Genomic DNA, 25893 nt, shown 5'->3' with positions numbered 1-25893 from the left:
ACCCCAAATGGATTAATAGTTCCCAATTTTAAAATAAAATCTTAAAAGAGTTGAGCCCATACTGCCTGCTGGCTTTCAGAGTCTTGAATTTTAAATGATGAGTATAAAGTCCCTAGGGCATCAAATGGGGAGCTTTTTAGGAACCAGATCTTCAGGAAGTGCCCCCACCCTTCTGCTTCTCACTTGATACCCTTTATGTGAGGTATCATGTACCCCATGGTTTTCTCTGCTTGCCTGGGGGAGGTTTTCTTCCTGGGGAAGCAGAGGTGTGGAGCAAAGCCAGCTCACTCATGTCAGTTGCCAAAGAGCAAAGGTATGGCAGCTGTATTCTCCCCAGATGCCAAGCAAGGGCTCGGGGCTCCACAGACCAATGGTTTCATAATGGGAGCCCAGGCAGGTGCCTTGTTGACCGCAGGAGGCATTCAACAGCAAACAGTCCTTGAGCACCTACTGCGTTCCTGGCCCAGGGCCAGCACTGGGAGACAGTGCCTAACAAGGCAGATGTGGTCCCTGCCCTCATGGAGCTTGTGGTCTAGTGAGAGAGGTGACATTTAACAGCTCATCACACGGATACGTTATTACTCATAATAGAGAGAGCTGTGAGGTGCTTTATGGCACATAATGAGGAATGGAAACTAGTTGGAGGAATCAGGGAACACCTCCCTGTGGAGGTGACATCTCAGCTAGGATGGGAAGGATGAGCAAGCCAAGGGTCGTGCAGACAAAAGAGATAGCTTGGAATGCGAGGGTCCTAGTGTGGAGCCCCGAGGGCCATCAGGGTTGCTGCTGTGCAGGTCCAGGCAGAGCGTGTGTGAGGAGAGGTGGTGGGCTGAGTGGCTTGGACCACAGTTGGTGGTGGGCAGACCCACCTGGTCCCTGTGCTTCTCCAGATGCCCTCTGATTGGTTCCTGCTCTCAGAGGGATGGAAATGTGATGGATGCCAGTTGCTCACTCATCTTCCCCGACTTTGTTCTCTCATATTTCAGGTTATGACTTCCCTGAGCTGCAGCAAAGAGGTAGTAATAGCTGGTTTAAAAAGTCATTGTGGTTGAGTCTATTAGTTCTTGAGTCATAGCCTCCCCCAGTTCATCCCCATCCCCCAGTTCATCCCCGTCCCCCATACCCTTGCTACTTAAAGGTTTGGCCTTTTGCCCATGTAGCTCTGGTTGGGGCTGCCACCAGGCGAAACCCCCATGCCCCAGGCAGGCCCCCTCAGGTCACCGAGGCTCTCCTCCACCCCCAAGCAAGCAGAGAGCTCTTCGGGTGGAATTGATGGTGTGGGTCCGGCTTCCACCAAGGCGGGCTGTGTGGACCACAGGAAAGGGCTCAGGACCTCAGAATCAGGAGATCTGGACTTCTCGTCTGGTCAGCTGTGTGGCTTCGGAGGGACAGTCTTCTCTGTCCTTCAGTTACCCCATCCATAGGGATATGGGAACCCTCATTTCATGGGGTTGTTGAGGATAAATGAAGCCGTATCGTGCCCAACCAGTGCTGTATTTTGTCAAGTTCAAGCTGCCATGGGTGGTGGAATGCACCTTATCTACCATCCGGAAAGAAAAAATATACACTGTTAACTAAACCACATTGTGAGATGGATCCCACTTTCAGGATGTTAAGATGTGAAAAAAAAAAAAAAAAAAGTGTGTCTTCTAATCAACAAAATACAGTAATATATACTCATACTAGGAGCTGTTATTAGTAAGGTACTGGGGAGCCCCGGGCAAATTACCACCCAAGTAGGTATCCAACACCCTGCCACTTGGGACCCCTTCCTGCCGGTGACCGAGAACATAGCTAGACCTGCATCTGTGTGTGACTTGAGCCGTGGCACCTGCAGCCTCCTCCTTGGACCCCCAGCCAAGGGAGCTGGATTATCTTTGAATTTCTACCTCCCAACAAGATCTGTGCACTGGACTCCAGCCCTCATTAGCTCCCAGCCCTCCTGAATTCCCCAGCTACTATGTTGAGGCCATCTAGATGCCTGCTGAGACAGGGCCTCCTGAGAGGTCCCCAGATGTGTCCCCCGTTGGGAACCAGCTCAGCCTGAGGTCCAGGCAGAAGGGGGAATCAGACCACCACTCAGGGAACAAGCTCACAGTCTCACCATCTGGTTGGCCTGTAGCCTCCCCAGCCAGGCTGGGGTCTTCACCGAGCTTTCTCTGATGCGCTCGCCAGAAACTGCCAGGGCTGCCCTCTCTTTCACCCACTGGCACAGTTTGGCACCCTGGGCCTCTGGACTCTTGGTGGAGGAGAGTGCCATCTGCTGTGCTGTAACTGAAGCCCTTGCTTCTTGCTTCTTCCCTTAAAGTGATGTCACGGATGAAGTCTAATCCTTTGGCAAGATGGCCTGACCTGACTCCATCAGTCACCTGGGTCACCATCTCTGTGGTGCACTAGGCCTGCATATCAGTCCTAGAATCACCACCATTGCCGACACCAACAGTGTGGCTCATGAACTTGGGTCACGCAGAAACACTTTTTTTTAAGTTTGTTAATGAGATGAGGTTTCAGTGATTTAAACTTTTCTTGTCGAAAGAGCAGAAAAATACATAACACTGTTAGGGATTTTTAGAAGTGAGACTGTAAACCATTAAAGCTTTGAAACCTATTCATTCAACAAGTATTTATTGAGTACCTCCTAAGTGCCAAGCATGGTTCTAGATGCTGAGAAGGCACCAGGGAAAGAAGTCTGATGTCAGGGAGTAGACATCCTAGTGAGAAAGCAGACACACCGGTCGATAAACGACTTGGAAACTGTGGAACTAATGTTTAAATACCCTTTAAGATTTTCTCCATACTTCGGGAGGTCTCATCAAAGGGAGGCTGATGAGCGTACAGTTGCAGTTATTCTTTCTTGATCTCTCTTGCTGTGGCAGCAAACGTTCTTGGGAGGGAACCTACAGCTGTTTTGGTTTTAGCTTTCATAGCCTTTGACAGAATCGTGGAATAATCAGCCCAATGGGAATTCCTTTAAGAAAGCGTACGAGAGAAGAGGAGGAATCATCCGTAGGTCAGTCTCCCTGCCTTTGAGCTAGACAATACCAAAATCAACTAAGACCCTTAGGAAAGGTATTTTTGCAGCTCTCAGACTTTGCTCGCTGCCTCGCCCACCCAGTGCACTAGAATCTGTTTGGTTTTTCTTAACGAAAGTGGACTTAATAAAAGCAAACATGATTATTGTTGGTATATCTGATTCCTCTTGGCCTTCTCAGCCGTATAATCCTACTGCCTCTAACTATCTTGACCTCGCTGGGCACACACTAGTTAACATGTTTGGTAGCAGTGATAGAGAAATAGCTCATTGCTGAGGCTTTGAAGAAAAGCCTCACCCTGCGGGCCCAGAAGTGGAGAGACATTGCTGACCAGCTGAAGAAAGCCAGAGGCATTCTTAGCAGCGCTGTGAAATCCTGACCCAGTGTTCCCCAACATTAAGCCCCTCGGAAATGAAGGCAAATTTTTTTTTTTTGTCTGGAAGGGATGAGGAGCTCTAATCTGCTGGCATTCGCTGATCAGAAGGAGATTGGCTGGAACATATAGCCGCATGCCTAGACTCATTTGTAATTTCAACTGGGATTTGTCTTTCCCCAAAATATCTGTTGAGGTCATCCCCAAGGAGGTCTCCATTTGTTCAGCTGTTTTCTAGTAAACAGAGGAAACTCAAAATTCAGCTTTTCATCTTCTCTCTAGAGCAGCACAATGCACTAGAACTTTCTGCAGTGGTAGAAAGGTCCTATATCTGCACCACCCAAGATGGTGGCCACTAGCTACATGTGGCTATTGAGCATTTAAGATGAGGCTGAAGAACTGAAGCTTTCTTTTTATATAATTTAAATTAAGTTAAACTTTAACGGGACAGCACAGGTCTGGAGGAACCCCTGCAACTCCAGATGATTCTGGGGGCCCAGCGTCCTTGTAGACTATGGCCTGGAAAGGGCCCTTGGCACTTGGTGTCGCCTCTGTGTGCAGACCTCATGGAGCCACCGTGGTGCCCCAGGCAATGCTCTGCACGCCACGCAGCAGATGTGTCACACGCTGGCAGCTCCCTGGATAAACAGCCCTGTCTCTTGTCTCTTTCAAGTTGACGGCCTGGTGGAAGCTGTTTTCTGTGACTCTTGAGTAGCTGAGTAACAGAGCCTGGAAAAGGATGTCATGTGCAAACATCTTCTAGGGTTGGAACAAAGATCTAGAACCACAATTCTGAGAATTCTGCCAGCATCCCAAAAGGGGGGTGCCCCCAAATGAGCCAACTGGCAAATTCAAATTCTCTTGTGGATTTCTGATTTTTTTTTTCCCTCACAATGGAAAGCCTGTCTGCAAGAAAGGTGGTCATCCAGGCAGAAGGCTTGGTTTTTTCCTTTTTTGACACGAGATAATTACTGTGGGCTTGATCAGGCATCCAGAGTACTGGAGCAAATAAATCGTGCAGTGGCCAGTGAGGGAGGGGCCCGGCTGCTAATGGAAGCGGTGGCTGGGTCATCTCAACGTAATGTGGCTTGATGGAGCGTCCGCATGGGTCTGCTGTAACGTGCTATGGATATGCAGCCAGCCAGTTTCCCCCATGTGGCTGGGGCTGTGAACCGCTCGAGCAGAGCTGGGCTGCACAGCAGTAAATGAAGAGGAAAACTGAAGTCATGTTGTATTATAAGTTTATGATGTCATCTGCCCGACCCAGAGGGTGTTCGGTGATGGGGGGTGGAGATAAGGTCCCCCACTCGGGCAGAGGCCAAATTCTCACCTTTGTTGTACAGGAGACAATTTTGACATGCCCGGGAAGATTGGGGTGAGGCCCCAAACTGGGGTGACCTTGACCATGCCTTTCCTCAATCCTGGTGAAGACTTGCGAGTGTGCCAGGAAGTAGGCAGATACGATGGAATCATACTGGTGACTCGAATCAGGGAGGGACTGGGCGTTCCACCACCCTCCACCCCACTCACTCACCCTGAGGGAGTCTCGAAGGTGACACATGGGCTCAGGTTTTTGCTGTCACGTTAACACTAAAATATTTGAGACCCCCAGCACTGAAGTTAGAGGCAAAGGAGTCATTTAAGTGTCCACTTAAGGCACCCGAGTGCCCGTCTCTGTCCCTATTCTTGGTCCCTCTGTCTCTCTTTCCCTGTTGGGTGCCACAGCTCAGCGACTCACTGGGGTCTGTTCCTCTGCAGTCAGGACAAAGCTGCCAGGTCATCCTGGCTGGTCTGGGCACCCCTCTGTCAGCAAGGCACCAAGTGCTGGGAAATAAACACATGCGAGAAGAGCAAGCAGCAAGACCCTCGTGGGGCGTAAACAGATCAATTGGCCAGTGAGCTGTGACTGCAAATTTGCAAAGGCTCTGGCCGAAGCGAGGGAAAGGAGCCGCAGCTGGTCTCTGTTGAGAATTGGGGCCCATCAGTACTTCAGGGGACCTGCAAAGCTTTCTACAGATGGCAAGACTCAAGCTCCCAGAAGGAAGGGAAGAACCCCTAGGGCATGGCCTTGGGCCAGAGGCAGGGCTGGAACCCATCTCCTGACGTCTAGTCCAGCAAACTTCTGTCTTAGGTCTGATGACAGATCTTCCGGTCAAGGTGAAAGCTGTGACACCAACAAGCAGAGGAAAGTGAAGGAGGGTGGGTCCCATTTCTGGACCCCCTTCAGCATAAAAGCGCTATGAACAAGCAGCAGGAAGACCCGCAAACTCTAACTGGTGATGCTGCACCCAGGCTGGAATTTAGTGAATGATCTTGGTCTTCAGCCATCACCTGCAGGGTCAGAAAATGCTTGTGACATGTGAGAATTCACCTTGGAAGTGGATGATGAGACCCCAGAGCCTGGGTTTAGGGTGTTTAAGTTGCTGTATGGAGCCACAAGGATACATGTGGAAAGCCGCCACTTATGGGCCTTATGGTTGGAGGGCGTGGAGAATGTCCTAAACCCGCCCCTCAAAACGCTTTCTTCTAGCGTTTTGGTGACAAAGCAACAGAAATAACTCTGGCTGCTATAAACAGTAAAAGAGATTACTGGGGGGCTTCCCTGGTGGCGCAGTGGTTGAGAGTCCGCCTGCCGATGCAGGGGACACGGGTTCGTGCCCCGGTCCGGGAAGATCCCACATGCCGTGGAGCGGCTGGGCCCGTGAGCCATGGCCGCTGAGCCTGCGCGTCCGGAGCCTGTGCTCCGCAATGGGAGAGGCCACGACAGTGAAAGGCCCAAGTACCGGAAAAAAAAAAAAATTTTTTTTTGAAAGAGATTATTGGAAAGGGCTTGGGCAACGGACAGAAGTGCCAGGAAGGCTGGGGAACAGGCAGGAACTGGGGAGCTGGGCGGTCAGGCACAGCCCCACCAAGGGACAACCCAGGAATGACCTGGTTAGGGGACCACTGTTGCCACCAATGGACCCCGGGCTCTGCTGCTGACGCCAGAAGAGATTCTGAACCGTCCGCCCTCCTCTGCCCCGCTGGCACCTGCAGAAGACTTGCCCTGGCCCAGCCCGGGTTCACAGTCTGCTTCCCAGCTGCCAGGCTCAGCAAGGGCAGGAGGGAGGCCTTTCTGCTTCCATGATGGGAGGCAGGCCTGTTTCCAAGACTCAGACACGGAGAAGGGAGTTCAGGTGCTGGGCAGCCGAAAACAGCCCCAGGCGTCCCGCTCAGAGGTCAAAGCAGAGGTCAGGCTGGCAATGGTGGTGGTGGTAAAGTAGGTGGCAGGCTGACCAGGGTGGTATTTTAAGAGTGTGAATGGACTCAGTTTCTTCTGTATTGAGCGGAGGGAAGCAAAGGGAGCCTGGCAGGCTGGGAACGGGGCAGCCATGGGTCTGCTATGGCCAGTGGAATTTCCGTCCAAGAAGGTTACCCCAGCCTTCTTTGTAGCCGAACTCAAGAAGTCGGGACGTGAGGAGTGAGGGTCTGAGTGGGCACCACAAAGGGTAGGGAGCTGCAGGGGCATCTCGTGGGGGGCTGGTAACTGGTAACTGATCGGAGGCGCCCACAGGGACGCCAGGACTTGCCGGTACTTTCCTCTGCACCCCACGCCCAGTCCAGCAGCGGTTTCCACAGACACCCCTCGGTTAGCCTGCTCCCCCACGTAATCTGCTGAGACGGGAGCCTGGAAGGAGCGTGCTTGCTGGGAAATGCCTGTCGAGGCTTTGGCTTCATGCTTGTGGTGCACATTTAGCACAGCCAGGCCCGCCCTGTTCTCCCAGGGCCTTGGGAAGATACGGTGGAGTGTCCCTGCTTGGACGTGACTGGGTCCCTGCGTCCCCTGGGCCATGGCTCACTGGGCCCAGTGTTCTTCCAGAGGCACAGAGTCAGCCCCTGAGTTTTGCCCCTAGACTGTGACCCCACCCCGCGTTCCTTATGCTCTGTCCATGGTGCTGGCAAAGGACTTTAATCTCCTACTGTCAATAGCCTTAAGGTAAAGTACATACAGGGTAAGCTCTGCAAATGTCAGCGCCCGGCGCGGGCCGAGGGTCTGGGGCTAAACCTGTGGCATTTACTCTGCAGGTTCAAGAAAGTGCATGGGCTTTGGGGGTCTCTCGGCCCAAATACGGGCTAATCACCAGCAGGCTGGCAGCAGTGCCCCAGCCACGGGCGAGGGGTGACCCAGGCCCTGGGTAAGGACCCCCACGGGAGACAAGTAATTTTGTGGAGGAAAATAACTCGGACCGTGTCTCACTCCCGCCCTCCCTCGGACTGCCCCAACCTGAAGCAGCTGCACTAACCGACGTGGTCTTTCTCTCTGTGTTCAAGGCTACCCCAACTTCGTGGCAACCTATGGCCGCGGCTACCCTGGATTTGCTCCCAGCTATGGCTATCAGTTCCCAGGTGAGTGGCTTTGTCTCCCAGGGCTTTGGGGACGTGGGAGGTGGGCTGCGTTGGGGGGGAGGGGGACCCCTAAGGAGAACCAACTCATGCATACATCCATTCACGAAATGACCTACAGGTGCTAAGTTGCAGATCCACTTGACCTTGTATCCAGGTCAGGATGCGGCCCAGTTTCTGATTAACTGAAGTATTTCACTGGTTGAGAGTGGCTTGTAGGGGCAAGGGAAGGAGCCCTCCCTCTGCTTGCCCTCCCTTTTCTGAAACCTCTTGCAGGTTCTCTCTCCTCGGGGAGGGGACCGAACTCGGGGCCCAGGGTTTTCTGTCACCCGCGCCTCCCCCGCATTCACGTGCCGTGCTGTCTAGACCGCACCTTCCTTCCTCCCCTGCTCCGGCTCCGGTGCCCTTCTGACATGTGTGTTGGGTGTGCTCTTGGGTTTGGGTCTACTCTCTGTCCTGAGTGATGGGGGCGGGGGGGTTGGTTGGATTCTCCCTTCCCTCCGTGTGGGCGTCAGAGACTCAAGGCAGAGCGCCCGGTGATACCCACTCGCGTGCCCAGGCTGCTGTAGCTCCCATGTAACCGGGAGGACTCTCACCTGTGGGGCAGCGGGGACCGCGGTCCTGCAGGGATGGGGGAGGGGCGTGAAGGAAGGGATGTTTTATGGGGCTTGCTTTTCCCTAGAAGGGGGGAAGCCAGCCTTCCCCAGACCTGGAGTACAGCAAGAATGTACTGGGGTGCTCGGGGGTGTCTGTGTTCTAAGGACAGCTGGGGTGTGTAGGAAAGATGCTAGGAGCAGAGTTGTGCCCTCTTGGTTCTGTGTCTTGGGAGGAGCCGCTAGGGAGCTGGGCTTCCACTCCTGGTTGGTCACCCTGAGGCCTGAGCTGCAAGGCGGCAAGGCGAGCAGGACATGGCCCTGGGGGGACAGCGCTCTGAAGGCAGTGGAGGGCAGGGCGCGCGGTGCGCGAGGGGCCGGTCCCACCTGTGCCTCAGACTGAGCTTCGGGTGGGGAAGGGGTGTGTCGGGGGAGGTCAGGAGGCATGTGGGACACTGAGAGCCATGCCCTATGGGGGGCAGATCCTCAACCAGCAACAGAAGCCCTAGGCTCTTGTCCTGGCTGCCCATGGCCATAGGCAGGTCACCCAGCACCTCGGGGCCTCTCTTTTGTCTTCTGGAAATGAGGGGTTTGGGCAGGATGGTCGCTGGGGTCCGTGCACCTTTCTGATTGCGGGGGAGGCGAAAGAGAACAGCAGGTACAGAAGCAGAAGTTCAGGTGGAGGGGGGTGCGTGGGGGGGACTTGCCCACAAGTGTGTCCCCGGGGCCGGGTGGTTTCCCCACCAAGGTGGGCCCCTCAGCAAGCATCCTCAGCTGCCCCAAGGGAGCCCTCCGCACCGCTTCTCTGCTGCACGTGGCAGCTCAGGTGGCCACGGGCCTCTCCAAGCAGGACACCAGACACCACAAGCTGAGAAGCCAGCACCGGGCCAGGCACGGTCTGCACCTCCTGTAGACTTTCCCTCTACAGATGGGGACCCTGAAGCCTGGAGAGGTAGAAACCCTGTTCAAGGGGTCACAACCAGTAAGGGGCAGGGCCAGGATTGGGACCCAGGTGGCCTGCGTCTTACCTGCCATACCCCATCATCTTCCTACCATCCGTCTGTCTAGCACAATCACACTAGCCACGTGCAGCTACTAAGGTTTAAATTTACTTTAAGTAAAATTAAGTAAGATGGAAAATTCAGTTCCTCGGCCACACTAGCCACACTTCAGTTACTCAGCAGCCACGTGACTAGTGGCTACGGTCTGTGCAGAATATAAAACGTTTCCATCGCCGCATAAAGTTCTGTTGGATGGAGCTGTTCCAGAGCCTACATGAAGAGGTGTGTTACGATGAGGGGTGCTTGGTTCCCACACGCACATGCATGCACGCATGCCCAGGCACATGCATGCCTGTCCTGGAGAGACCTTGTGTGTCGCCATCCCTGTTTTCCGTTCCTTGCCTGTCCTGCTCAGCCCAGAAGCTGGTGGTGGTTTGGGGGAAGCCTTTCCTCTCCTTCCCTCCCCGGCCTTCCTCCCCAGGGGATAAGACGGTGTGCAGGGTCACACGTCCTGGCTCGGTGAGAGTGCCTCGCTGCTCTGTGCACGTGGTGCGGCCTAGCTCCCTTCGCCATCAGGTTGCCATTGCCCCCTCCGTGTAGCACTAGTCCCAGCAAACAGTTAAGGATCCTAACACGGTATAATTTGGGGGAGGGGTGACACAGTGGACCCCTTGCTCAGGCCCCCGTCTCATCTGAGAACCTGCCCTCGGGACCCCATGAGCCAGCCCAGGAAATATCTGGTTGAATTGTGTCTCAGGGACCTGCATCCTTGGGTCTGCCCTCGATAGACACGTATGCAGGGCAGACAGAGATGCAAGAGTGACCAACCGAGGCTGGGTAGGATGAGATGGGGTCCCCCAGGTGCCTAGCCCTGCACCACAAGCCAGGGCTTTGGGAACAGAGCCGGTGGGAGGGTGGTGGTAAAGGGACATGGAATGGGCTTGGGGTGACCCTGCCCCTGGAGGAGTGGCCTTCTGTGGAAAGGTAGCTCTGTCTGCTGTCCTGGAGCCTCCAGCAGCCGAGGATTCTAGCACAGAGTGCCCAGGCAGGCCCCTGTGGGTTTCCAGACTCCTCCTGGAGCCTCGGCCTCAGGGGCAGGAAGCTTTGCAGCGTTCTGACGTGAGTCTCTTGCCCCGTGCCAGTAAGGAATGTCTTCAGTGGATCTGGCCAAGGGGGCTGGGGTGCCGAGGGGTGAGCCAGGGCAGGGCAGCCCAGCTCTGCCCTCTCCTCGCCCCTGTCAGGGTGGCCCTGCTGACCCCCTCCCCATGCCTGTGAGTCAGCGACGTCAGCACAGCTGGTCTCATCACCACCAAGCTGTCCTGGTGTCTTTTCTTCGTGGTCTTTCTTTTCCGTGTTCTCAACGGTGCCCACTTCCCCCACTGCCCACCTCGTCTCTCTTGTGATGCGTGTACCTCCCGCACCCCTCCCAGCCCTTCCTGAATCCATCCTGTGGGGTGATGCGAGGTAGCTAAGAGCAGCGGAGGGACACCCCCGTCCTGGAGGGCTGCTGAGGTCTGCATCCTGTGTGTCCTCAGCACACACCGAGTATCCTGCATCCCCTGCGGGAAGGTGCCGCCTCTTCCCCTGAGTTGGCCCTTTCTGTGAATCCCCATCTCATCTGCTGGTGTCCCTGCTTTACCTGTGTGACCTGGGCTTGCTGCAGACCTTTCTGGTTGCACAGCTGGTGTTAAGAAATGCCTGTCTCTGCCCACCTTTAGGCTTCTATGAAAATAAAGGAGAGCTGCTCCAATAAAGGGGGGCTATGGGCTTCAGATAACTCTTAGAGTGGGAGCGGTTCTCTTGCAGAAAGACTGAGTGATGATCAGCCACCGTGGACGTGGCTCCTCCTTCCCAAGCCCAGACGGTCCACCGCGTGCCCCTCCCCCCCAGCCCAGCCCTCGTGGATCGGTGTGGGGACTGGACTTATTCACGATCCTGATCGGTGGTCTCCTCTCTTTTTTCCCCTCTGGACCCTCATTTCAGTTCAATCTGTTAATTTCTGTTCTTATTTCACTTTGCAGACTATTTGCCGATTTCACAAGACATAATTTTTATCAACTAGCTCTTAAGAGAGGCATAACAAATTGGGGTTTGCTACCATTACTAGAGAGAGGACACAGTCCCTGCCGGGGCCACCCCGCTGCGGTCAGTGCCCACTGAACACTGTTGTAGCCGCCTGTTGGACCGAGTGTTCTTTTTCTCATTTTTAATTCTTGGAAAAGACTCCTGTCCTCAATGCTTCTTGCAGTTTTTTTAAAAGCAATTTTATTCTCCAGTCCCCTCCCAGTTTGCTTCTCGTATGCGCTGTGAACACCTCCCCATGTATTCCACCTGCCACCCTCCCAGAATGTAATGGGGCCAGAGGGAAACTTCTCACACACTTTGTAGAGCCTTCCTCAAGGGAATCTAGGAAGAAGGCCTCAAAGTATTTTAAATAATTACCAAATAGGCTTGTTGGGGCACTTCATGGGTGAGCTTTTAAGTGCTGGTGCCCACAGGGGTTGGGGATATGTGACTTGGAGCACCTATGTCCTGTGGCGGACAGAACCAGAAGTGAACACACACACGCACACACACACACACACACACACACACACACACACACACACACAGACTATTCTATAAATACTAATGTGAACGATCTAATCGGGAAGAACAAGTGTATACACATTATCTGGTGGTCTTTGTCTTTGGGGGCCGGCCCCTCAGTGGTTGTTGCCGTAATAATGCACATCTGTCTTCGGGAAGGGACAGTGGCGGCACCCGGGTGCTGCTACACCTCAGGCCCTGGGGCCACCGATCCACACCGGGTCCCTCTTTCCCTAGCACCTCTGCCCTCACCTCGCTGCCTACTGGCCTTGCATTCCCTGCGGGCGTCAAGGGCCTCTTGGCCCACTGGGGTCAGAGGGCACAAACACAGAGGGTCTATGCTGGTCAGGTCGGTACCCCTGATGGTCACCCCCAGAAGGGCTTCCTTTCCCAATGAGCCTGATCCGTCCACTTCCCCACTCTCTTGGATTAACGAAGTACAGCTCAGCTGGGCCCTCAAGAGTCACCCCTTGTTCACGCTCAGGGTTTGTGAGAAGTGAGCTGCGTGCTTCCGTCGGATGCATTCAGTCCATCCTTTTGAATGTCAGTGTCCTTTAGACCCCACCTGTGCAGTCGTGTTCATCGCACTAAAGATGCTTGATGTAATCATTGGTTACTTTCCTTTTATTTTCCCTCAGGCTTTTGCATGAGTGCTATTTTTTCCTTTTAATCTGTAGGGCTTTTTTTCCTCTTTATTTTGTTCTGCTATGAATTGCTTCGCTTTGGAGAACTTGTCCTAGTATGCTTGCCTCACAGACGTTTTAGCCATTGTGAATTTTCTTCATCTCTGTAAGTAGTTCATCTGTGCTTCTCCCTACTGCCGTTTTATTTTTACCCCTGTAAGCAACTGAGGTAGAAAAATAAATTGTTTACCACGGACGTGCTGTGTGCTGCCGTCCCTTAGCCTGACAGTGCCCTGCCCTCGCTCCGGGGGAGGTGAATATGCACTAGATAACCGGTACCAGTGACAGCCTACTGCGGTTTCTGAAAGCATGCGCACTCCCCCTGGCTGCCGCCTGTCCGCAGCCCTCTCTGCTTCCTCGTGTCCCCTGCACTTGCTCGAGGTGGCCCCGTCCTTGAGCCGCGGCAGAGCGTCTGCGTGCAGCAGCTGCTCGGTCCGCTCCCATGCCCCTTCCTCTGCCATCACCCCCTGCCCTCAAGTGAAAATGCCGCGGAACACCTGGAGCCCCTCGCATCTGTGCACCAGGTCTGTGTGAGCCCATGCACGCGCTGTGCACACCTGCCCACGTGTGGTTTGCACGTAGCTTGCTCTCCCAACTCCCCCGTACGGTGCACGTCCGAGGAGGCACCTGTGTTGCTGGACATGAAGCTAGAAGATCTCATTTCCAGGTGCCACTTGGCCACATGGTAGCCATGTGACCTTGAGCAAGTGACTTAGCCCTCTGAGCCCTCGGGATTATAATAGCGCCTAGTGAGTTAGGTTTTTAGAATTACCTAGGGTAATGTGTATATGTGAACATGCCTTATAAATCGGTGAATGCTGTACAACTGGAAGTTTCAGAAACAGTGGGCACTGGTGTTCTTATTCTGCCACTCTCCGGAGTGGTTTTCTCTTCCTCGTCACCCCCGATGAAGCTGCCTGCTGGTGGATCTACTTATCAGTGAAAGGAATGATTGAGAATCCCCAAGGGAGTTGCTGGGACTTCTTGCTTCACCCCTCCTCTTCCCTTCCTCCCTCCCCATGTACTGATCATCAGGCAGTGGGTTAGGTACCAAATATCTGGACAGGAATAAGGCTAGCTCCTTCAGGATGCTCATGGTCCAGCTGAGGGAGAGAGCCAGTGATCAAACCCATCGAGCATCATGGGACAGGTGCTTAGCTAGAGAGAGGGAATCTGTCTCTGCTATAAGGGGACAAAGACAGGCTGCTGGTCCTGCCTGGGGTGACACCACTACTGGGTCTTACAAAGTCAAATAAAATTAGCCTGGGTAAAGAAGAGAAGGAAGTGTATCCCAGGTAGAGAAATGACATGCTTAGGCACTGAATCAAGTATTTTTTTAAAAGAAAGAAAATGCAGTATAATAACGCCTAGGCAAAATAAGAATTTGTTTTTTCTCTCCAGTGTAAAAGAAGCCTGGATGGGGCTCCAGAGTATCAAGGGTCTGGGTTTCTTTTATCTTTGTGTCCTGTTCTCTTCAGTGTAAGACTCCATCTTATAGACTAAGAAGGCTGCTCAAGCTCCAGCCATGACGCACTCATCCCAGAAGAACACATCTCTTCCCTTTAATACCACTTCTTAGAAGTTCCGTGTGGCACTCTGCTTAGATCCCGTTGGTCAGGCCTTAGTCACATGGCCACTTTTAGCTGCAAAGGAACCTCAGGAATGTCTTTATTCCTGGTAACCGTGTGCCAGCTAAAACCAGGATTCTGGTATAAAGGAAGAAGAGTGACGTATTTATTAGGGGACACTTAGCAAAATCTCTGCCACAAACCTGAAAGGGGCTGCGGTGCAGGTCCCAGGGGTTAAGGGCAGTTAATGGGGTGGGGGTGGGTCAGGGGAGACAAGGTTAGAAAGGGGGGCAGGTTCCGGAATTCACATTTGATCCACAAAACACATGAAAAGCCCTTAGAGGATTTTAGGTAGAGGAGTGATGCGGTCAGATTTCCAAAGTGAGTCTGAAGGGGTTTGGAGAGGTGCGGGGGGGCAGTGAGGGCCCCATGTGGGTGAGTTCAACGGAGTGCTCCCCTCTCTCTGCACTGCCCCTCCTCCTCTCTGCCTCATCCTCTCTGGGTTCTGTTCCTCTCCCCCTGCCTCAGGTTGGCTGTGGCCCTTTGGGGGTCTTTCAGCTCTGCTGGGACAGCAGGTGAGAAACGTGTCTGAGCCACAGCCTCGGCTGCTGAAGTGACCTCAGACACGGGGCCCTGGGGGCAGCCGGGAGAGTCAGGCCAGCACCCCTGGCTCAGTGCTGCCATCCCCCTCCTAGGATGATCGTGTGGGAGCAGCCGGGTGGTACAGGTTCCAGGCGGGGAGACCCTGGGACTCTGGTTCAGGAAGTGCCAGTTTGTGCTTCTAGGTCCTCAGTGACGGGAAACAGATTTCACTCAGGTGCTGATGTTGACTGATGGGGACTGGCTTCCTGGAGCACTGGCTTAAGAGTGATCTTGAGGCCAAGTCTTAGCTCCGCAGAAAGGGAGCTGTGGTTGATGAGTGATGCCTGCATGGGTGCTGGATCCGGAACTCACAGCTGCTCACCACGTATTTTGCCTTCCATGTCTCCAGTCTACTGATGGATGGTTCTCAGGTGCTGGTTGACTTTTGGTCCCTCTAAAAGATGGTCATTCTGTTCCACACCGAGGGAGGGGGGTGTGATCTGAGGAGAGGCGCCATAGCTCAAGGATATCCTGTCCTCTCTGGCGGAGAAGCTGCTGTAGCCCGTCTGCAGTTGTGGCTCTGCAGTGTAAGCTCCGGTCACATCGGCTAGTCTTTGGGCAAAGACCAAGTCTTAGTGGTCTCTCATATCCTGAGGGCCGTGGCTTGAATGTGGACAGCAGAGTGAAGAGAGCCCGAGTTTTGGGAAGGGGAAGGAGTTTGCCTTACGCCGGATGACTGGGGAAAGCAGCCACGGGCAAGGGGCTGCTTCCTGTTCAGACGTGCTGATAGCTGCCACGCCGAAGGCCTGGGGCCCTGCCTGGATGGATAACCTGGGCCACTGCAGGGAACGACCCCAGAGGCCTTCCGTCCACCCCTCCCCCAGCCCACCCACATGGCGGAGACCCTCGTGCTCAGCCCCCACTCGGGAAACCTGTGCTCGTACTCCCACCAGACAAAGTGATGCTCCCTCTGGTCAAGTTCTTGAAGAGACAGGAGCAGGCCTCCCTCCCAGCCTCTGTGACGCTGTCAGGGGAGGCGATTCCAGGGCCACTGTGGTGGAATCATAAAACCAGCGGCTTGGGATGACCCCTCACTCGGGTGTCTGTTTAAACCTCAGGACTTTCCTCTGCTTACGTTTGTAAGCGGCTCTTTCCTCACCCCCTACCCCAGAAATGCCCTCAGGGGGAGCCCTGGTATACCCTGACGTGGTAGGTCCTCAGCTCTGCCGTGCCGCCTGGCTCGGGGCTTCTGGCTGGGTTCCAGAGTGGAGCCCCCCCCAGCGAGCGGTGGCTGGCTCCTGACGGGTAGGGGAGCCCACCTTGACATGCCAGGGTGGGCTGGTCGGCTTCCCAGGTCTGTTGACATGTCCACAGTCCCAGGCGCCCCCAGCTAGATGTTTCAGCACTGTAAACAGAAACGCTCCCTTGTAAAGGGAAGGCCCACCTGACACAGCAGCCCGCACACCACTGCTTCGTCACCAGCCCTCTAATCTGCACCTCCCTCCAGCCCTGAGCTTCATCTCTAGGGATTACCCCCTTCACAGGTTGGATCCACAGGCAGATTTGAAATCACAAGCCAGCTCCTCCTGTGGCCAGCCCACTCCCACGCCCCCTGGCCCTGTGGGTACTGGGGGCTTATCCCTCATTTGAATATTAAAGTCAGGCTTAGTCAGGACAGTGTAGCTGCTGCTTTAAAAGAAAATGAGGAAGTAAAATTCAGCAGCGCACCCCTATTCTGGCAAGAGCTGTGGATGGGCCGCCCTCCCAGGCTCCTCCCGTCGCGTAGAAAATCAGGAGCTGATGCTATTCCCAGATGATGATGAAAGCAGAGTGTCGTGCCTAATAGGCGTTTAATAAGTGTTTGCGGAAATGGATTGAAGCAGTCTGAATTGACGGGATTGCGGATTTCACTTTCAGTCAGGTTTCCACGCCTCTTAAAACTCCTCTGCATGCAAAAGGGAAACGTGACTCGGGGTGCCAAAGCCAGAGCCCCCGGTTCTCAGGAGGGAAGTCGGGAGACTGCGTTCTTGTCCCCAGCTTGCTGGGACAGTAAGGCCACCTCTGGGCCTCAGTTTCCCCATCTGTCCAATGGGGCCATTGATCTCCTTGTCTTATCCCCTTCCTCACAGGTTGTTGAGAGGGTCACTGACCGGGCATTAAAAAAACCAAAACAACAACAACAACAACAAATCATAGAGTGTGAGATTAGAGGCAGACGGCAGTGCCAGGCCTGAGGGATGGGCAGCTCACGCCTCTAGGACAGCCAAGGACAAACCAGAAGGCCAAGATGGGCCCCCAGTCCCTTCTCCCCAGGCTGAAAAGACAGAGCAGAGTCCTACCCCGAGATATTTTCCCGGAGTCCAGGTCAGCTTGCATCCCCTGCCTCAGAGACACCCCAACCAATGGGGTCGCCGTCGGTGCTCCCTGCACCTTCAGCTGGGGGTGGACCATGAGAGCGCATTCTCTGTACTGTGCTGGGCAGGGTCATCAGGACCTGCCCGGGGCTAGATCCTCTCTGGGCATTGGGAAGGGATCCTGATAAAGCGAGTGACGAGGTCAGAGCCTGGAGGGGCGTCGCACAGGCAGCCAGATGTATCCCTATGTGGTCTGACTGGGGGGGGGAGGGCGGGGAGGGCTGGCAGGGTTGGGGAGTCATTGACTGCCAGGAAAGCTTTCAAGGAGCAGCACCATCTGAACTGGGTTTTGAGGTGCAAATAGGAATTTGCCACGCAGCCAGTGAGGGACGGGTACGCCACGTGCAGGGATTAGCAGGTGTAAGGGCCCCAAAGCATTACACGGCTTCCCTCCCTGGCATTCCTACCTCTGGTGATGATTCTGTGGCCCCCATCTGGGCAGGTGCTGTCCCCTTACCTGGGCCAGGACAGCTGGACAACAGACTTTAGCACTGAGAAGCTGATGCCACGTCTTCCCAGACCTAGGGAATCACGGGCAGACACTTTGTGGACCAGAGGTGCTATCACCACCACTGCCTTAGGCTGTTCCCTGTCGGGGTCTCTGTGGATTGCACTGAGCTGGCCCAGTGGGCCCTGGGTGCTGGCTGCCCAGGGCTGGCTTCCTTTGAGGCCAAGAGCCTCGCCCAGTTGCAGTCACCTAGAGAAGGACAGGAGAGCGAGAGTGCAGCTGCTGACCCCCCTCGGAAGCCCTGCTGCCCTGCTCTGAGCCCGAGGAGGCCCCAGGGCAAGCCTGGGTTTGCAGGGGAGGGTGTGGGACCTGTCCTGCATCTCTCTTAGTGGAGCTGGTTTAGGGCCTCTCCACACTCTCTTCGTCTGACCTCTGGCACCGCCCTTGAACGAGCTAGGATTCAGGTAAGGCCTGCAGCAGGTAGAGGCCCCTTCTCGCCCACCCTGTTGTACCTGTCCGTTCCTCTTCCACCCATTGCGCACTTGCTTATCAGCACCTGCTGCATCACAGCCCTGCCCCAGAAGCTGGGGACACAGTGACGAAGCAGAGAGACATAGCCCTGCTTTCTAGGGCACGTGCTGGGAACAGAGGAGAGAGCAGGCTTCCACTAGATGGAAGGGCCCCCAGAGGTTCCTCTGGCTGAGCCCTTCCGAGAGGAGCTGGGAGGGGCTGAACAAATCCAAGGGCAAAAGGGCAGGAGCGACGGCCAGCTCAGCTGACGAGCGCAAGCACCAGAGCTCCGGGGGTCTTCAGCCACCGCAGCCAGGCCCTCCCTGAGCCCCTGCGAGCCCCTCGCCTCCTGCCGTCCCATTACCTACCTTGTACTTCAGGTAAGACGTATCCTTATCACTCACAGGCAAATTATAAATGTTATCTATTAAAGCCCTTTGTATGTGAAATGTCGTGTAAATTAATAGGGTTTTAGAATAGGAAGGCTCCGCTACTGTTATTACCTTGGGCAATAATAATAAAAATAGAAATAAAAGTTATTAGTCCACTTACTGAGAGCTCACCCAGTGCCAGATAATGGTGCACCGGTGCCACCCACTCACTGAATTTCACAGCAGCCCTAAAAGGAGGTCATTAGTCGCTCTAACAGGAGCCAAATGAGGCCAAGGGGGGGGTTACATAACTCCTCGTCTTGGGTGGCACAGCTAGTGAGCGTGGGAGATGGGATTTTTGCCACCTTGCTTTTAGCCACGTTGTGCATGGTTTCCTTTAACCTTAACTCTCTGGACCTGAGTCCTTCACCAAGGAACGTCTTCCTGGGGGTGTTGCACTGAGGGCCCACTGAGATGGTCGGGGGGAGCCTCTTGGCCGTGGAAAGCGCCCCAGTGGCAGCTGCTCTTCTTATCATCAGTGTAACGATCATTTTCTCATCAGCTCGTCTGCTTTAAAGGTGAGGAGACAAAGGAACGGAGGAGGTTCTACACATCACCTTGTCACCTAGGGCTGACATGCAGTGGCGTCATCTGCCGGCTGTTCAAATTTTTTTGTGGTACGCGGGCCTCTCACTGTTGTGGCCTCTCCCGTTGCGGAGCACAGGCTCCGGACGCGCAGGCTCAGCGGCCATGGCTCACGGGCCCAGCCGCTCCGCGGCACGTGGGATCTTCCCGCACCGGGGCACGAACCCGTGTCCCCTGCATCGGCAGGCGGACTCTCAACCACTGCGCCACCAGGGAAGCCCCTGTTCAAATTTTTAATGATTTCTGTACTGGTTGGTAAATAGCAGCTGCCTTGAGCCCCCAGAATGCCTCCCCCTCACCTCCCAGGGGTCTCCCCCAAGACCCCCTGACCATCCCATGGTCCACCAGTCAGTGCCCAGTTCAACACCTAAAATAGCCTGTCTCAGGAGTCAAAAAGTGATGGACTCTGCATTTACAGGAGAGAGAGCTTGAGATCACAGATGTTAGTTAGTTTACTCACGGAGCTAGTGATGGGGCCAAGGTGGGAGCCTGGGATCTTTCAGCAAAAAATCTTGGGGTGCTCAAGACTTGAACGCTTTGCTGTCCTGGTGCACAGAAGTGGGTACTATAGGGCTGGTGTTTGCAACTGTGCTAAGCCCTTGCACAGGCCCGTAAAGAACGAAGCTGGGGAAAGTAGACAAAGTGAGGAGGCCCAGGAGAGTTTAGGCCATTTAGATTTAAATGGCTCAGTGAGAGATCCTATGGGGAGGATGCAAAATGTTGAGCCTTTAACTGGCAACTGGACATCTGAAACTTTGAGAACAGGACATGTAGAGAGCCATCTGCACAGGGAGCTCTAGAAGGACCAATGGTCAGACCAGTGGCTTGTCCTGACACCCATTGGTGGTAGGTGGGAGAGTGTCTGCAAAGCAGAAATTGCAGTTTTATGAAGAGTGAGGGGAGGGGTGGTGCAGGAGAGAAGGAGAAACTCTCAGAATAGTTTGCTCAAGTCTCCTTGGAAGCTACAGTCTGAAACGCCTACACTTTGAAGGTCTTGGTCTTGGTCTCTGACAGGCTGATGTTTGTTCCATAGGCAAGTGGGTGTCCCTGGGCTGGCCAGGGCCACAGACTGTTGTCACAGAGCAGCGAAGGCTGTGAACTCCCGGTGGCCACTCTCACCCTTGAAATCCTGCTAGAGAGAGAGCAGTGCGGAACAGAGTGTCCTCCTAGGGCCAGGAGCCAGGGCGGAGCACTTGTAATGTATCAGCCATTCCTGATACTGGCCCTCTGGCCAGCACTGCAGAGAAACCTTGCCTTGTCCCCAAGGCCCCAGATAGGCCAAAGCTAGAACACTCTAGGGCCCAGAAAGGGAAGGATTTGCCCCCAGCTCCATGGGTCCTGACTGAAGAGAATTTTGAGGGACCTGTGTCTTGGTCACGTGTACCGAGGGCCTAGCTTGGTGACTTTTTTAACTGAATTGAAGTGGTAAGACCTTTAGGGGCTAGGTCAAGATCATAGCCATGGGAATGCTTCCATTCCCTTTCCTTCTGTTTGCTGGATCTTGGAGAAAAGAATTAGTTGGAATGGCCACCCCCTACCCTCCACCGTCCTGCAAGGCTGAGTCTTCTGATCGCTGCTTCCCTCTCCAAGCAGGATTTGGTGTAGCCACACCCACGTCTTGAGCTCAGCTATGAGAAGACCCTATAGTACACACAGTCAGGGGCCTGGCTACAAGCTAGGTGGGTCCAGGGTAGAGCCCCCCTTCTCGCTGGCAGAGTGGCCAGAGCTCCCCTTCAGCCCAAAACCCTGCTTCTCGGTAGCCAATTTTCTCTCCTTTCCGGGGAGTTGGTTTGTGTGCAGCCTGGTCCCACAGCTGGAGATCCCTTTCCCATCAGGACTAGTGACTGGAAGCTCTGTGAGGGCAGAGCGTGTGTGTGTTTAGCTCACTGCTATGACCCCAGTGCTTAGAATAGTGCCTGGCACGTAGCAGGTGCTCGATAAATATTTACTGAGCGGATAAGGGGCTGAGAACGGGTCGGGAGTTACGGAGGCCTCTGAGGTCGGTCCCTGCAAAAGTTCTAGGTGAGCAAGGGCACTGTGGGCCCCAGCTCTCTGTTGGGAGGCAATACGGCCCCCCGGAGAAGGATGCCGGGCCAGAGTCCCCAGGGAGAGCTTCCTGCTTCCTGCCTCCCCAGGACCCCAGCAAGCAGTGCCTAAAGCCGTGTTCTCAGCTCCAGCCGTGCTTTGGGGAGCACTGGAAGTTGCCTTTGTCCAGGCTGCACCCAGACATATCATCAGAATCTCTGGGGGCAGGGCCCAGGCATCAGAGGAAGAGGGAGGCAGGAGGAATTGCCTGGAGCAGCTGCCGGTGGGTGACAGTGCCCACCCTCAGAGGGACCCTGGGCAGCTCTACACGCCTCCTGGAGATGCAGGGCGTGCTGGGGAAGGGGGTGGAGTGTGCTTAAAGCAAGCACAACGTAGGGAAAATGGTCTTTCCTGGTAGAGCACGTTATAAGAGAGAGTTTTATAAAGATGCGCCTCAGAAATCACAGCCTGTCAGAGCCATAAGGAACCTCGGAATTCACTCATTGAAGGTCACAGGATTAAGTAGTGACCAAGCCAGAACTGTATCCCAGGCGGCATCTTCTCAAGCCAGGAAGGGGAGAGGACGCAAAGTAAGAGGTCCGTGACCTAATACCCCGCGGTGGACAGGACAGTGGGGCCCTTCAGTGTCTACTAAAAACCAAGGACACCCCAAGACTTCCTCTAAATCAAGGATTCTCTGCCCTTGATCCGACAGAGAATCCTGTGCATCTCTGCATGCATCAGAATTATCTGGAAGGCCTTTAAAAGATAGAGACAAAGGCCCTACCTGGTTCTTTGTGTGCTAAAGCTCCCTCAGCCAGGCTAGAAACCCACTGCTCTGAACGGAGACCCTGAAGTGGATCTCAGAGGAGATGGTCGCAAGGATCAGATTCTCCACCGTGTTCTCAGGAGGGCCTTTCCTTCCACAAGGTTAGTGGGTGACAGACTACGCAGATGGGCACCTCAGTTTAACCTTTTGCAATTTTTGAAAGCCTTTAAACCAAAGGTTCTCCCCCTCGGCTGCACCCTGGGGTCAGCTGGGAAGCACTTAAAGGTCCCCCTGTCCAGGCTGCACCCTAAACCAGATAAATCAGAATCTCCAACGGTGGGACCCAGGCCTCAGCATTTGTGAAAACTCCCCAAGTGGTCCAGTGAGCGGCCAGCGGTAAGGATAGTCTGCTAGACAGAGCAGGGCACTCTCTCTTGTTGTTGCCGGCCCACTCCTGTAGGCATTTGAGTCTGCTGCCCCTGGGCTGCAGGGTCACGGGAGTGGAGAGGCAGCTAAACATGCAGGCAATGCTGCCTTTTCAGCTCAGTTTACCCAGTGCAGTGCCTCCCAGCCCTGGCTCTCCTCCACCACCTTAGGGCATCTGACCATCATCATACCAGCTGATGCTCCACAAGAATCTAATGTGGGACAGACTCTGGACTAGGTCCCAAGTGGGACATGGGACTCGGTCCCCACCCTACAAGAATTTGCCAGCCAGCAGGAGAAATCAGATGTGCACGTAGAAATAACTGTGCTTAGGTAAGGCAAAAACGGGTAAGTGCCACAGAAGCAATAAAACGTAGGTGTGGTGTCGTCGAAGCCTCCAAAAACCCAAAAGTGCCATTGACTTCTAACTGGCACTAAATTCTCACAGATCCAGAAAGTCCAGAAAAGCATCTCATTCACTGTCCGTGGGATGGCAACAGCTTTCACTTACATGAGTTACTTACCCCAGAGGTGTGATACTGCCAACCCCAGAGGCGCTGCTTTCCAGTGACACAGAGACTTGGGTTTGTCATCCTCTTACACCAGCAAGACAGGCTCTTGCAGGCTCAGAGCTGAAGGGATTTGAGAGGTCATCTGGCTTGACCTCCTTACAGGAGACAGGAGTTGGTTACTCGGGGCGCAGAAAAGTGAAACACGGTGCTCAAGTTATAAAGCAAGCCAGGGGCAGCGGAGGCTGGCGGCCAGGCTTTGATGCCAAACCCAGTGATCCTTCTTTTATTGCACTGGTGGGGCGAGGAACTCTAGACCGGTGAGATTGAGTCTTTAGGTCTGAATGACAGCTCCTAGGAGGCGTGGCACCTGCCCGTGCCTGGAGTTCCACCATTAGTGCTTCATTCTTTCGTACCCAGGCAACCTCTTTTTGAATGCAAGATTCTCTAACCGGAGGGCCATACTACCTTCCTAACACCTGAGTCGCCAGGTAGGCAACCTATAGCTCTCAAGTCCTGAGGTTTTATTAGCAAAACATTTTTCTCCTTGCTGCCTGATTTACTGCTAAGAAATGGGAGGTATTAAGCCACTGGGGTCACGCCAGCCGGCTTGGCCCGGTTGTTAGAGCTGAAAGGAACGCATATTCTAATTCTGAGGTATGGAAATGTAGATGCACTAAAATGGCATCATGAAGTTGGGACATCCTGAAAGATTCCAGACCACTGTTATCAGTAGGAATTCAGGCCTCCTGTGTGCTAATGACCATCTGACCATGTCGCCAACCACGGAGAAGGTGGAATAGCCCTGCATGAGGGAGAGCCCTGTCTTGAGGGCAGGGCTGATGGCTGGACAGAGACCTGATGGGCCTCATCAGAATGAGAGCTAACACCTGTTGAAGCTTACTTCCTGGCAGGTATTCGTCTAAGCACTTTGCATCTATTAATCTCTGACTAATATCATCATCTCTTTTACAAATGGGGACACCAAGGCACAGAAAGGTTAAGGCAGCTTGCGCAAAGTCACTCGGCTAGTAAGTGGCTGAATCAGGATTTGAACCCAGACAGGCTTCGTGTCTGTGCACTTGGCTATTGGGCTAACCTGCCTCACGAGGAGAAGCCTGGTTGCCCCCTTCACGCGTTGGCCAGACAGGCTGTGTTGAGGAGGGAGCCCTTCTCCGCATTCCCAGCAGCAGACAGGGGACGGTCATCTGGGCAGTGGGGTGCTAGGGTGGCCACGGGCACTCATGGACCAGGGGCTCTGCCACGCTTGCCTGGGCCTCAGCCCCAGCAAGAAGCCCTGAGCCCTGCCAGATCTGCCTAATTCCCTGCAGTCATCCCCTGAATACCCCCTGCCAGGGCAACCCAGACCCCCACCCCTTCAAAAATAAAATAAGAGGTTTCCCAAGGAGGGAGTCTGCCGCAGGTGACCCCTGGCTCCTGAGGGCCTGGGGAGAGATGCTGAGAACAGGACCAGGAGCCGAATCTGCAAGGCTCTCCCTGTTCTCCCACCTCCTCCAGGTCCTCAGGTCCCTCCTGCCGTCCTGGAGACAGGCTGCACTCCATGGGAACAGCTGTAGGCCCATGATGGCCCCTGGCTGGGGCAGCCCCAGCACCTACGCGCACACACACACACCCCTTTCCTGGATCTGTGCTCACGCATCCCCCACAAGCCCCGCCACCAAGGAGAGCCCACTGGCCTTAGAAATAGCATCAGGGGCTTAGCTGCCAGGTCATCTGGAGAACGTATTTGGGGTGACCGGTGAGGCTGGGCGGCCTCCCAGGACAGGAGGGGGGATGGCAGGGAGCTGGGGAAGTGGACCAAGAAGACAGCCCCGGGGCAGGATGCTGGGGCAGCGCTCTCTCCTCCCCCCTTAGGAGATTCCCGAGGAGGCCAGGCTGCGCAGGGGGGATGGGGGGGACGGCAGGCTGTGTCGCCACAGAGGGCGTGCTGTGAGGGCTGTCTCTGCGGTTCTGGGCACACCGGGGGGCTCCCCTCCCCTGCTCCCCCGCCCCCAACACCTGTCACTCCGCTTAGCCCCGTTTTGATGGCTGAGTTTAAATTCAGCCCTTAGCAGTATCTGCTGAGCAGCCTCCAGCAGGAGCCTTTATCTGAGATTAGGGATAATGGATTTCCTTTCTTGGATAAGGTTTTTTTTTTTCCCTCCCTCTTCCCTCTCTCTTTCTCTCTGACTTTTTGTCCAAAATGCACTCAACTCCAGAAAAGACAGCTTTTGCTAGAAGTCTTCTTATGGACTCAACTCCCCTCCCCCATTTTTTTCATGCTTCCAAGGAAACCTGTTTCAAGTGAGAAGTGAGAGAGTACAAAAGAATAAGGACCTTCCCCCGTCCCCGCCCTCTTCCTTCTCCCTCAGGGTCCCCTGAGCCCTGCGCCGGGCCTGCAGCAGAGCCTGGGGTAGAGTTGGGATGGGGAGAAATAACTTGACCTCTTCCTTATTTTCCTTCAGCACTTTGCGCAGGCGCCCACATCTTCAGAAATCTAGATCCTGCCTGGAAGAAATGGGGAGAGGACTTGGTGGGGGAGTCCCTTCCTTGGTCTTGGCAGGGGTCATTGCCGTGTACATTTATTTCACCTGGATCTTTCTTTTTCCCCCTTCGACAGCCCTATTACCATATTTAAATGCAAGTATGTTTCTTTTCATTGGCATTTGAAGTAGCTTAGCCTGACGTTTCTAGAATAGCTCCTTCCCTTTTGAACTTCTTTCCTCCCCAGTAGTTCTGTGTAGCTAGGGCAATAGTCTTAGAGTTTAGTGGGCTTCTAGTTTGCTGTGTTCGGGGGACGGCCCTCTCTCTCCTTTCTCTCCTCCCCTGCTCCCCGCCCTCCACGGTGCATGTTCCCTAACCCGCCTCGTCCTGTAGCAGTTCCTTATCTGCAAGGCTCAGCGGCCAACGCTGAGCCCCTCCGTCGGGCTGTCTGTTCGCTGCTGGCTTCTGGCACGTCATTTAAAACCACA

At 54.4% G+C, this 25893-nt stretch overlaps 1 protein-coding gene across 3 annotated transcripts in view; it reads left to right on the top strand.

Annotated features, from left to right (window-relative positions):
• MSI2 (musashi RNA binding protein 2) overlaps nt 1–25893 on the top strand; it is a 394222-nt gene that overhangs the window by 336188 nt on the left and 32141 nt on the right. For all 3 annotated transcript variants that reach the window (XM_081220215.1, XM_081220214.1, XM_081220213.1), the window contains exon 10: nt 7717–7791. In XM_081220215.1, the coding sequence (XP_081076341.1) occupies nt 7717–7791 (75 nt within the window). The remainder of the gene's footprint in view (nt 1–7716; nt 7792–25893) is intronic.

Source organism: Mesoplodon bidens (assembly GCF_964165515.1).
Source record: "Mesoplodon bidens genome assembly, chromosome: 19".
NCBI lineage: Eukaryota > Metazoa > Chordata > Mammalia > Artiodactyla > Ziphiidae > Mesoplodon > Mesoplodon bidens.
Note: the sequence above shows the minus strand (reverse complement) of the source record. Positions and strands in the feature narration are given on the sequence as shown.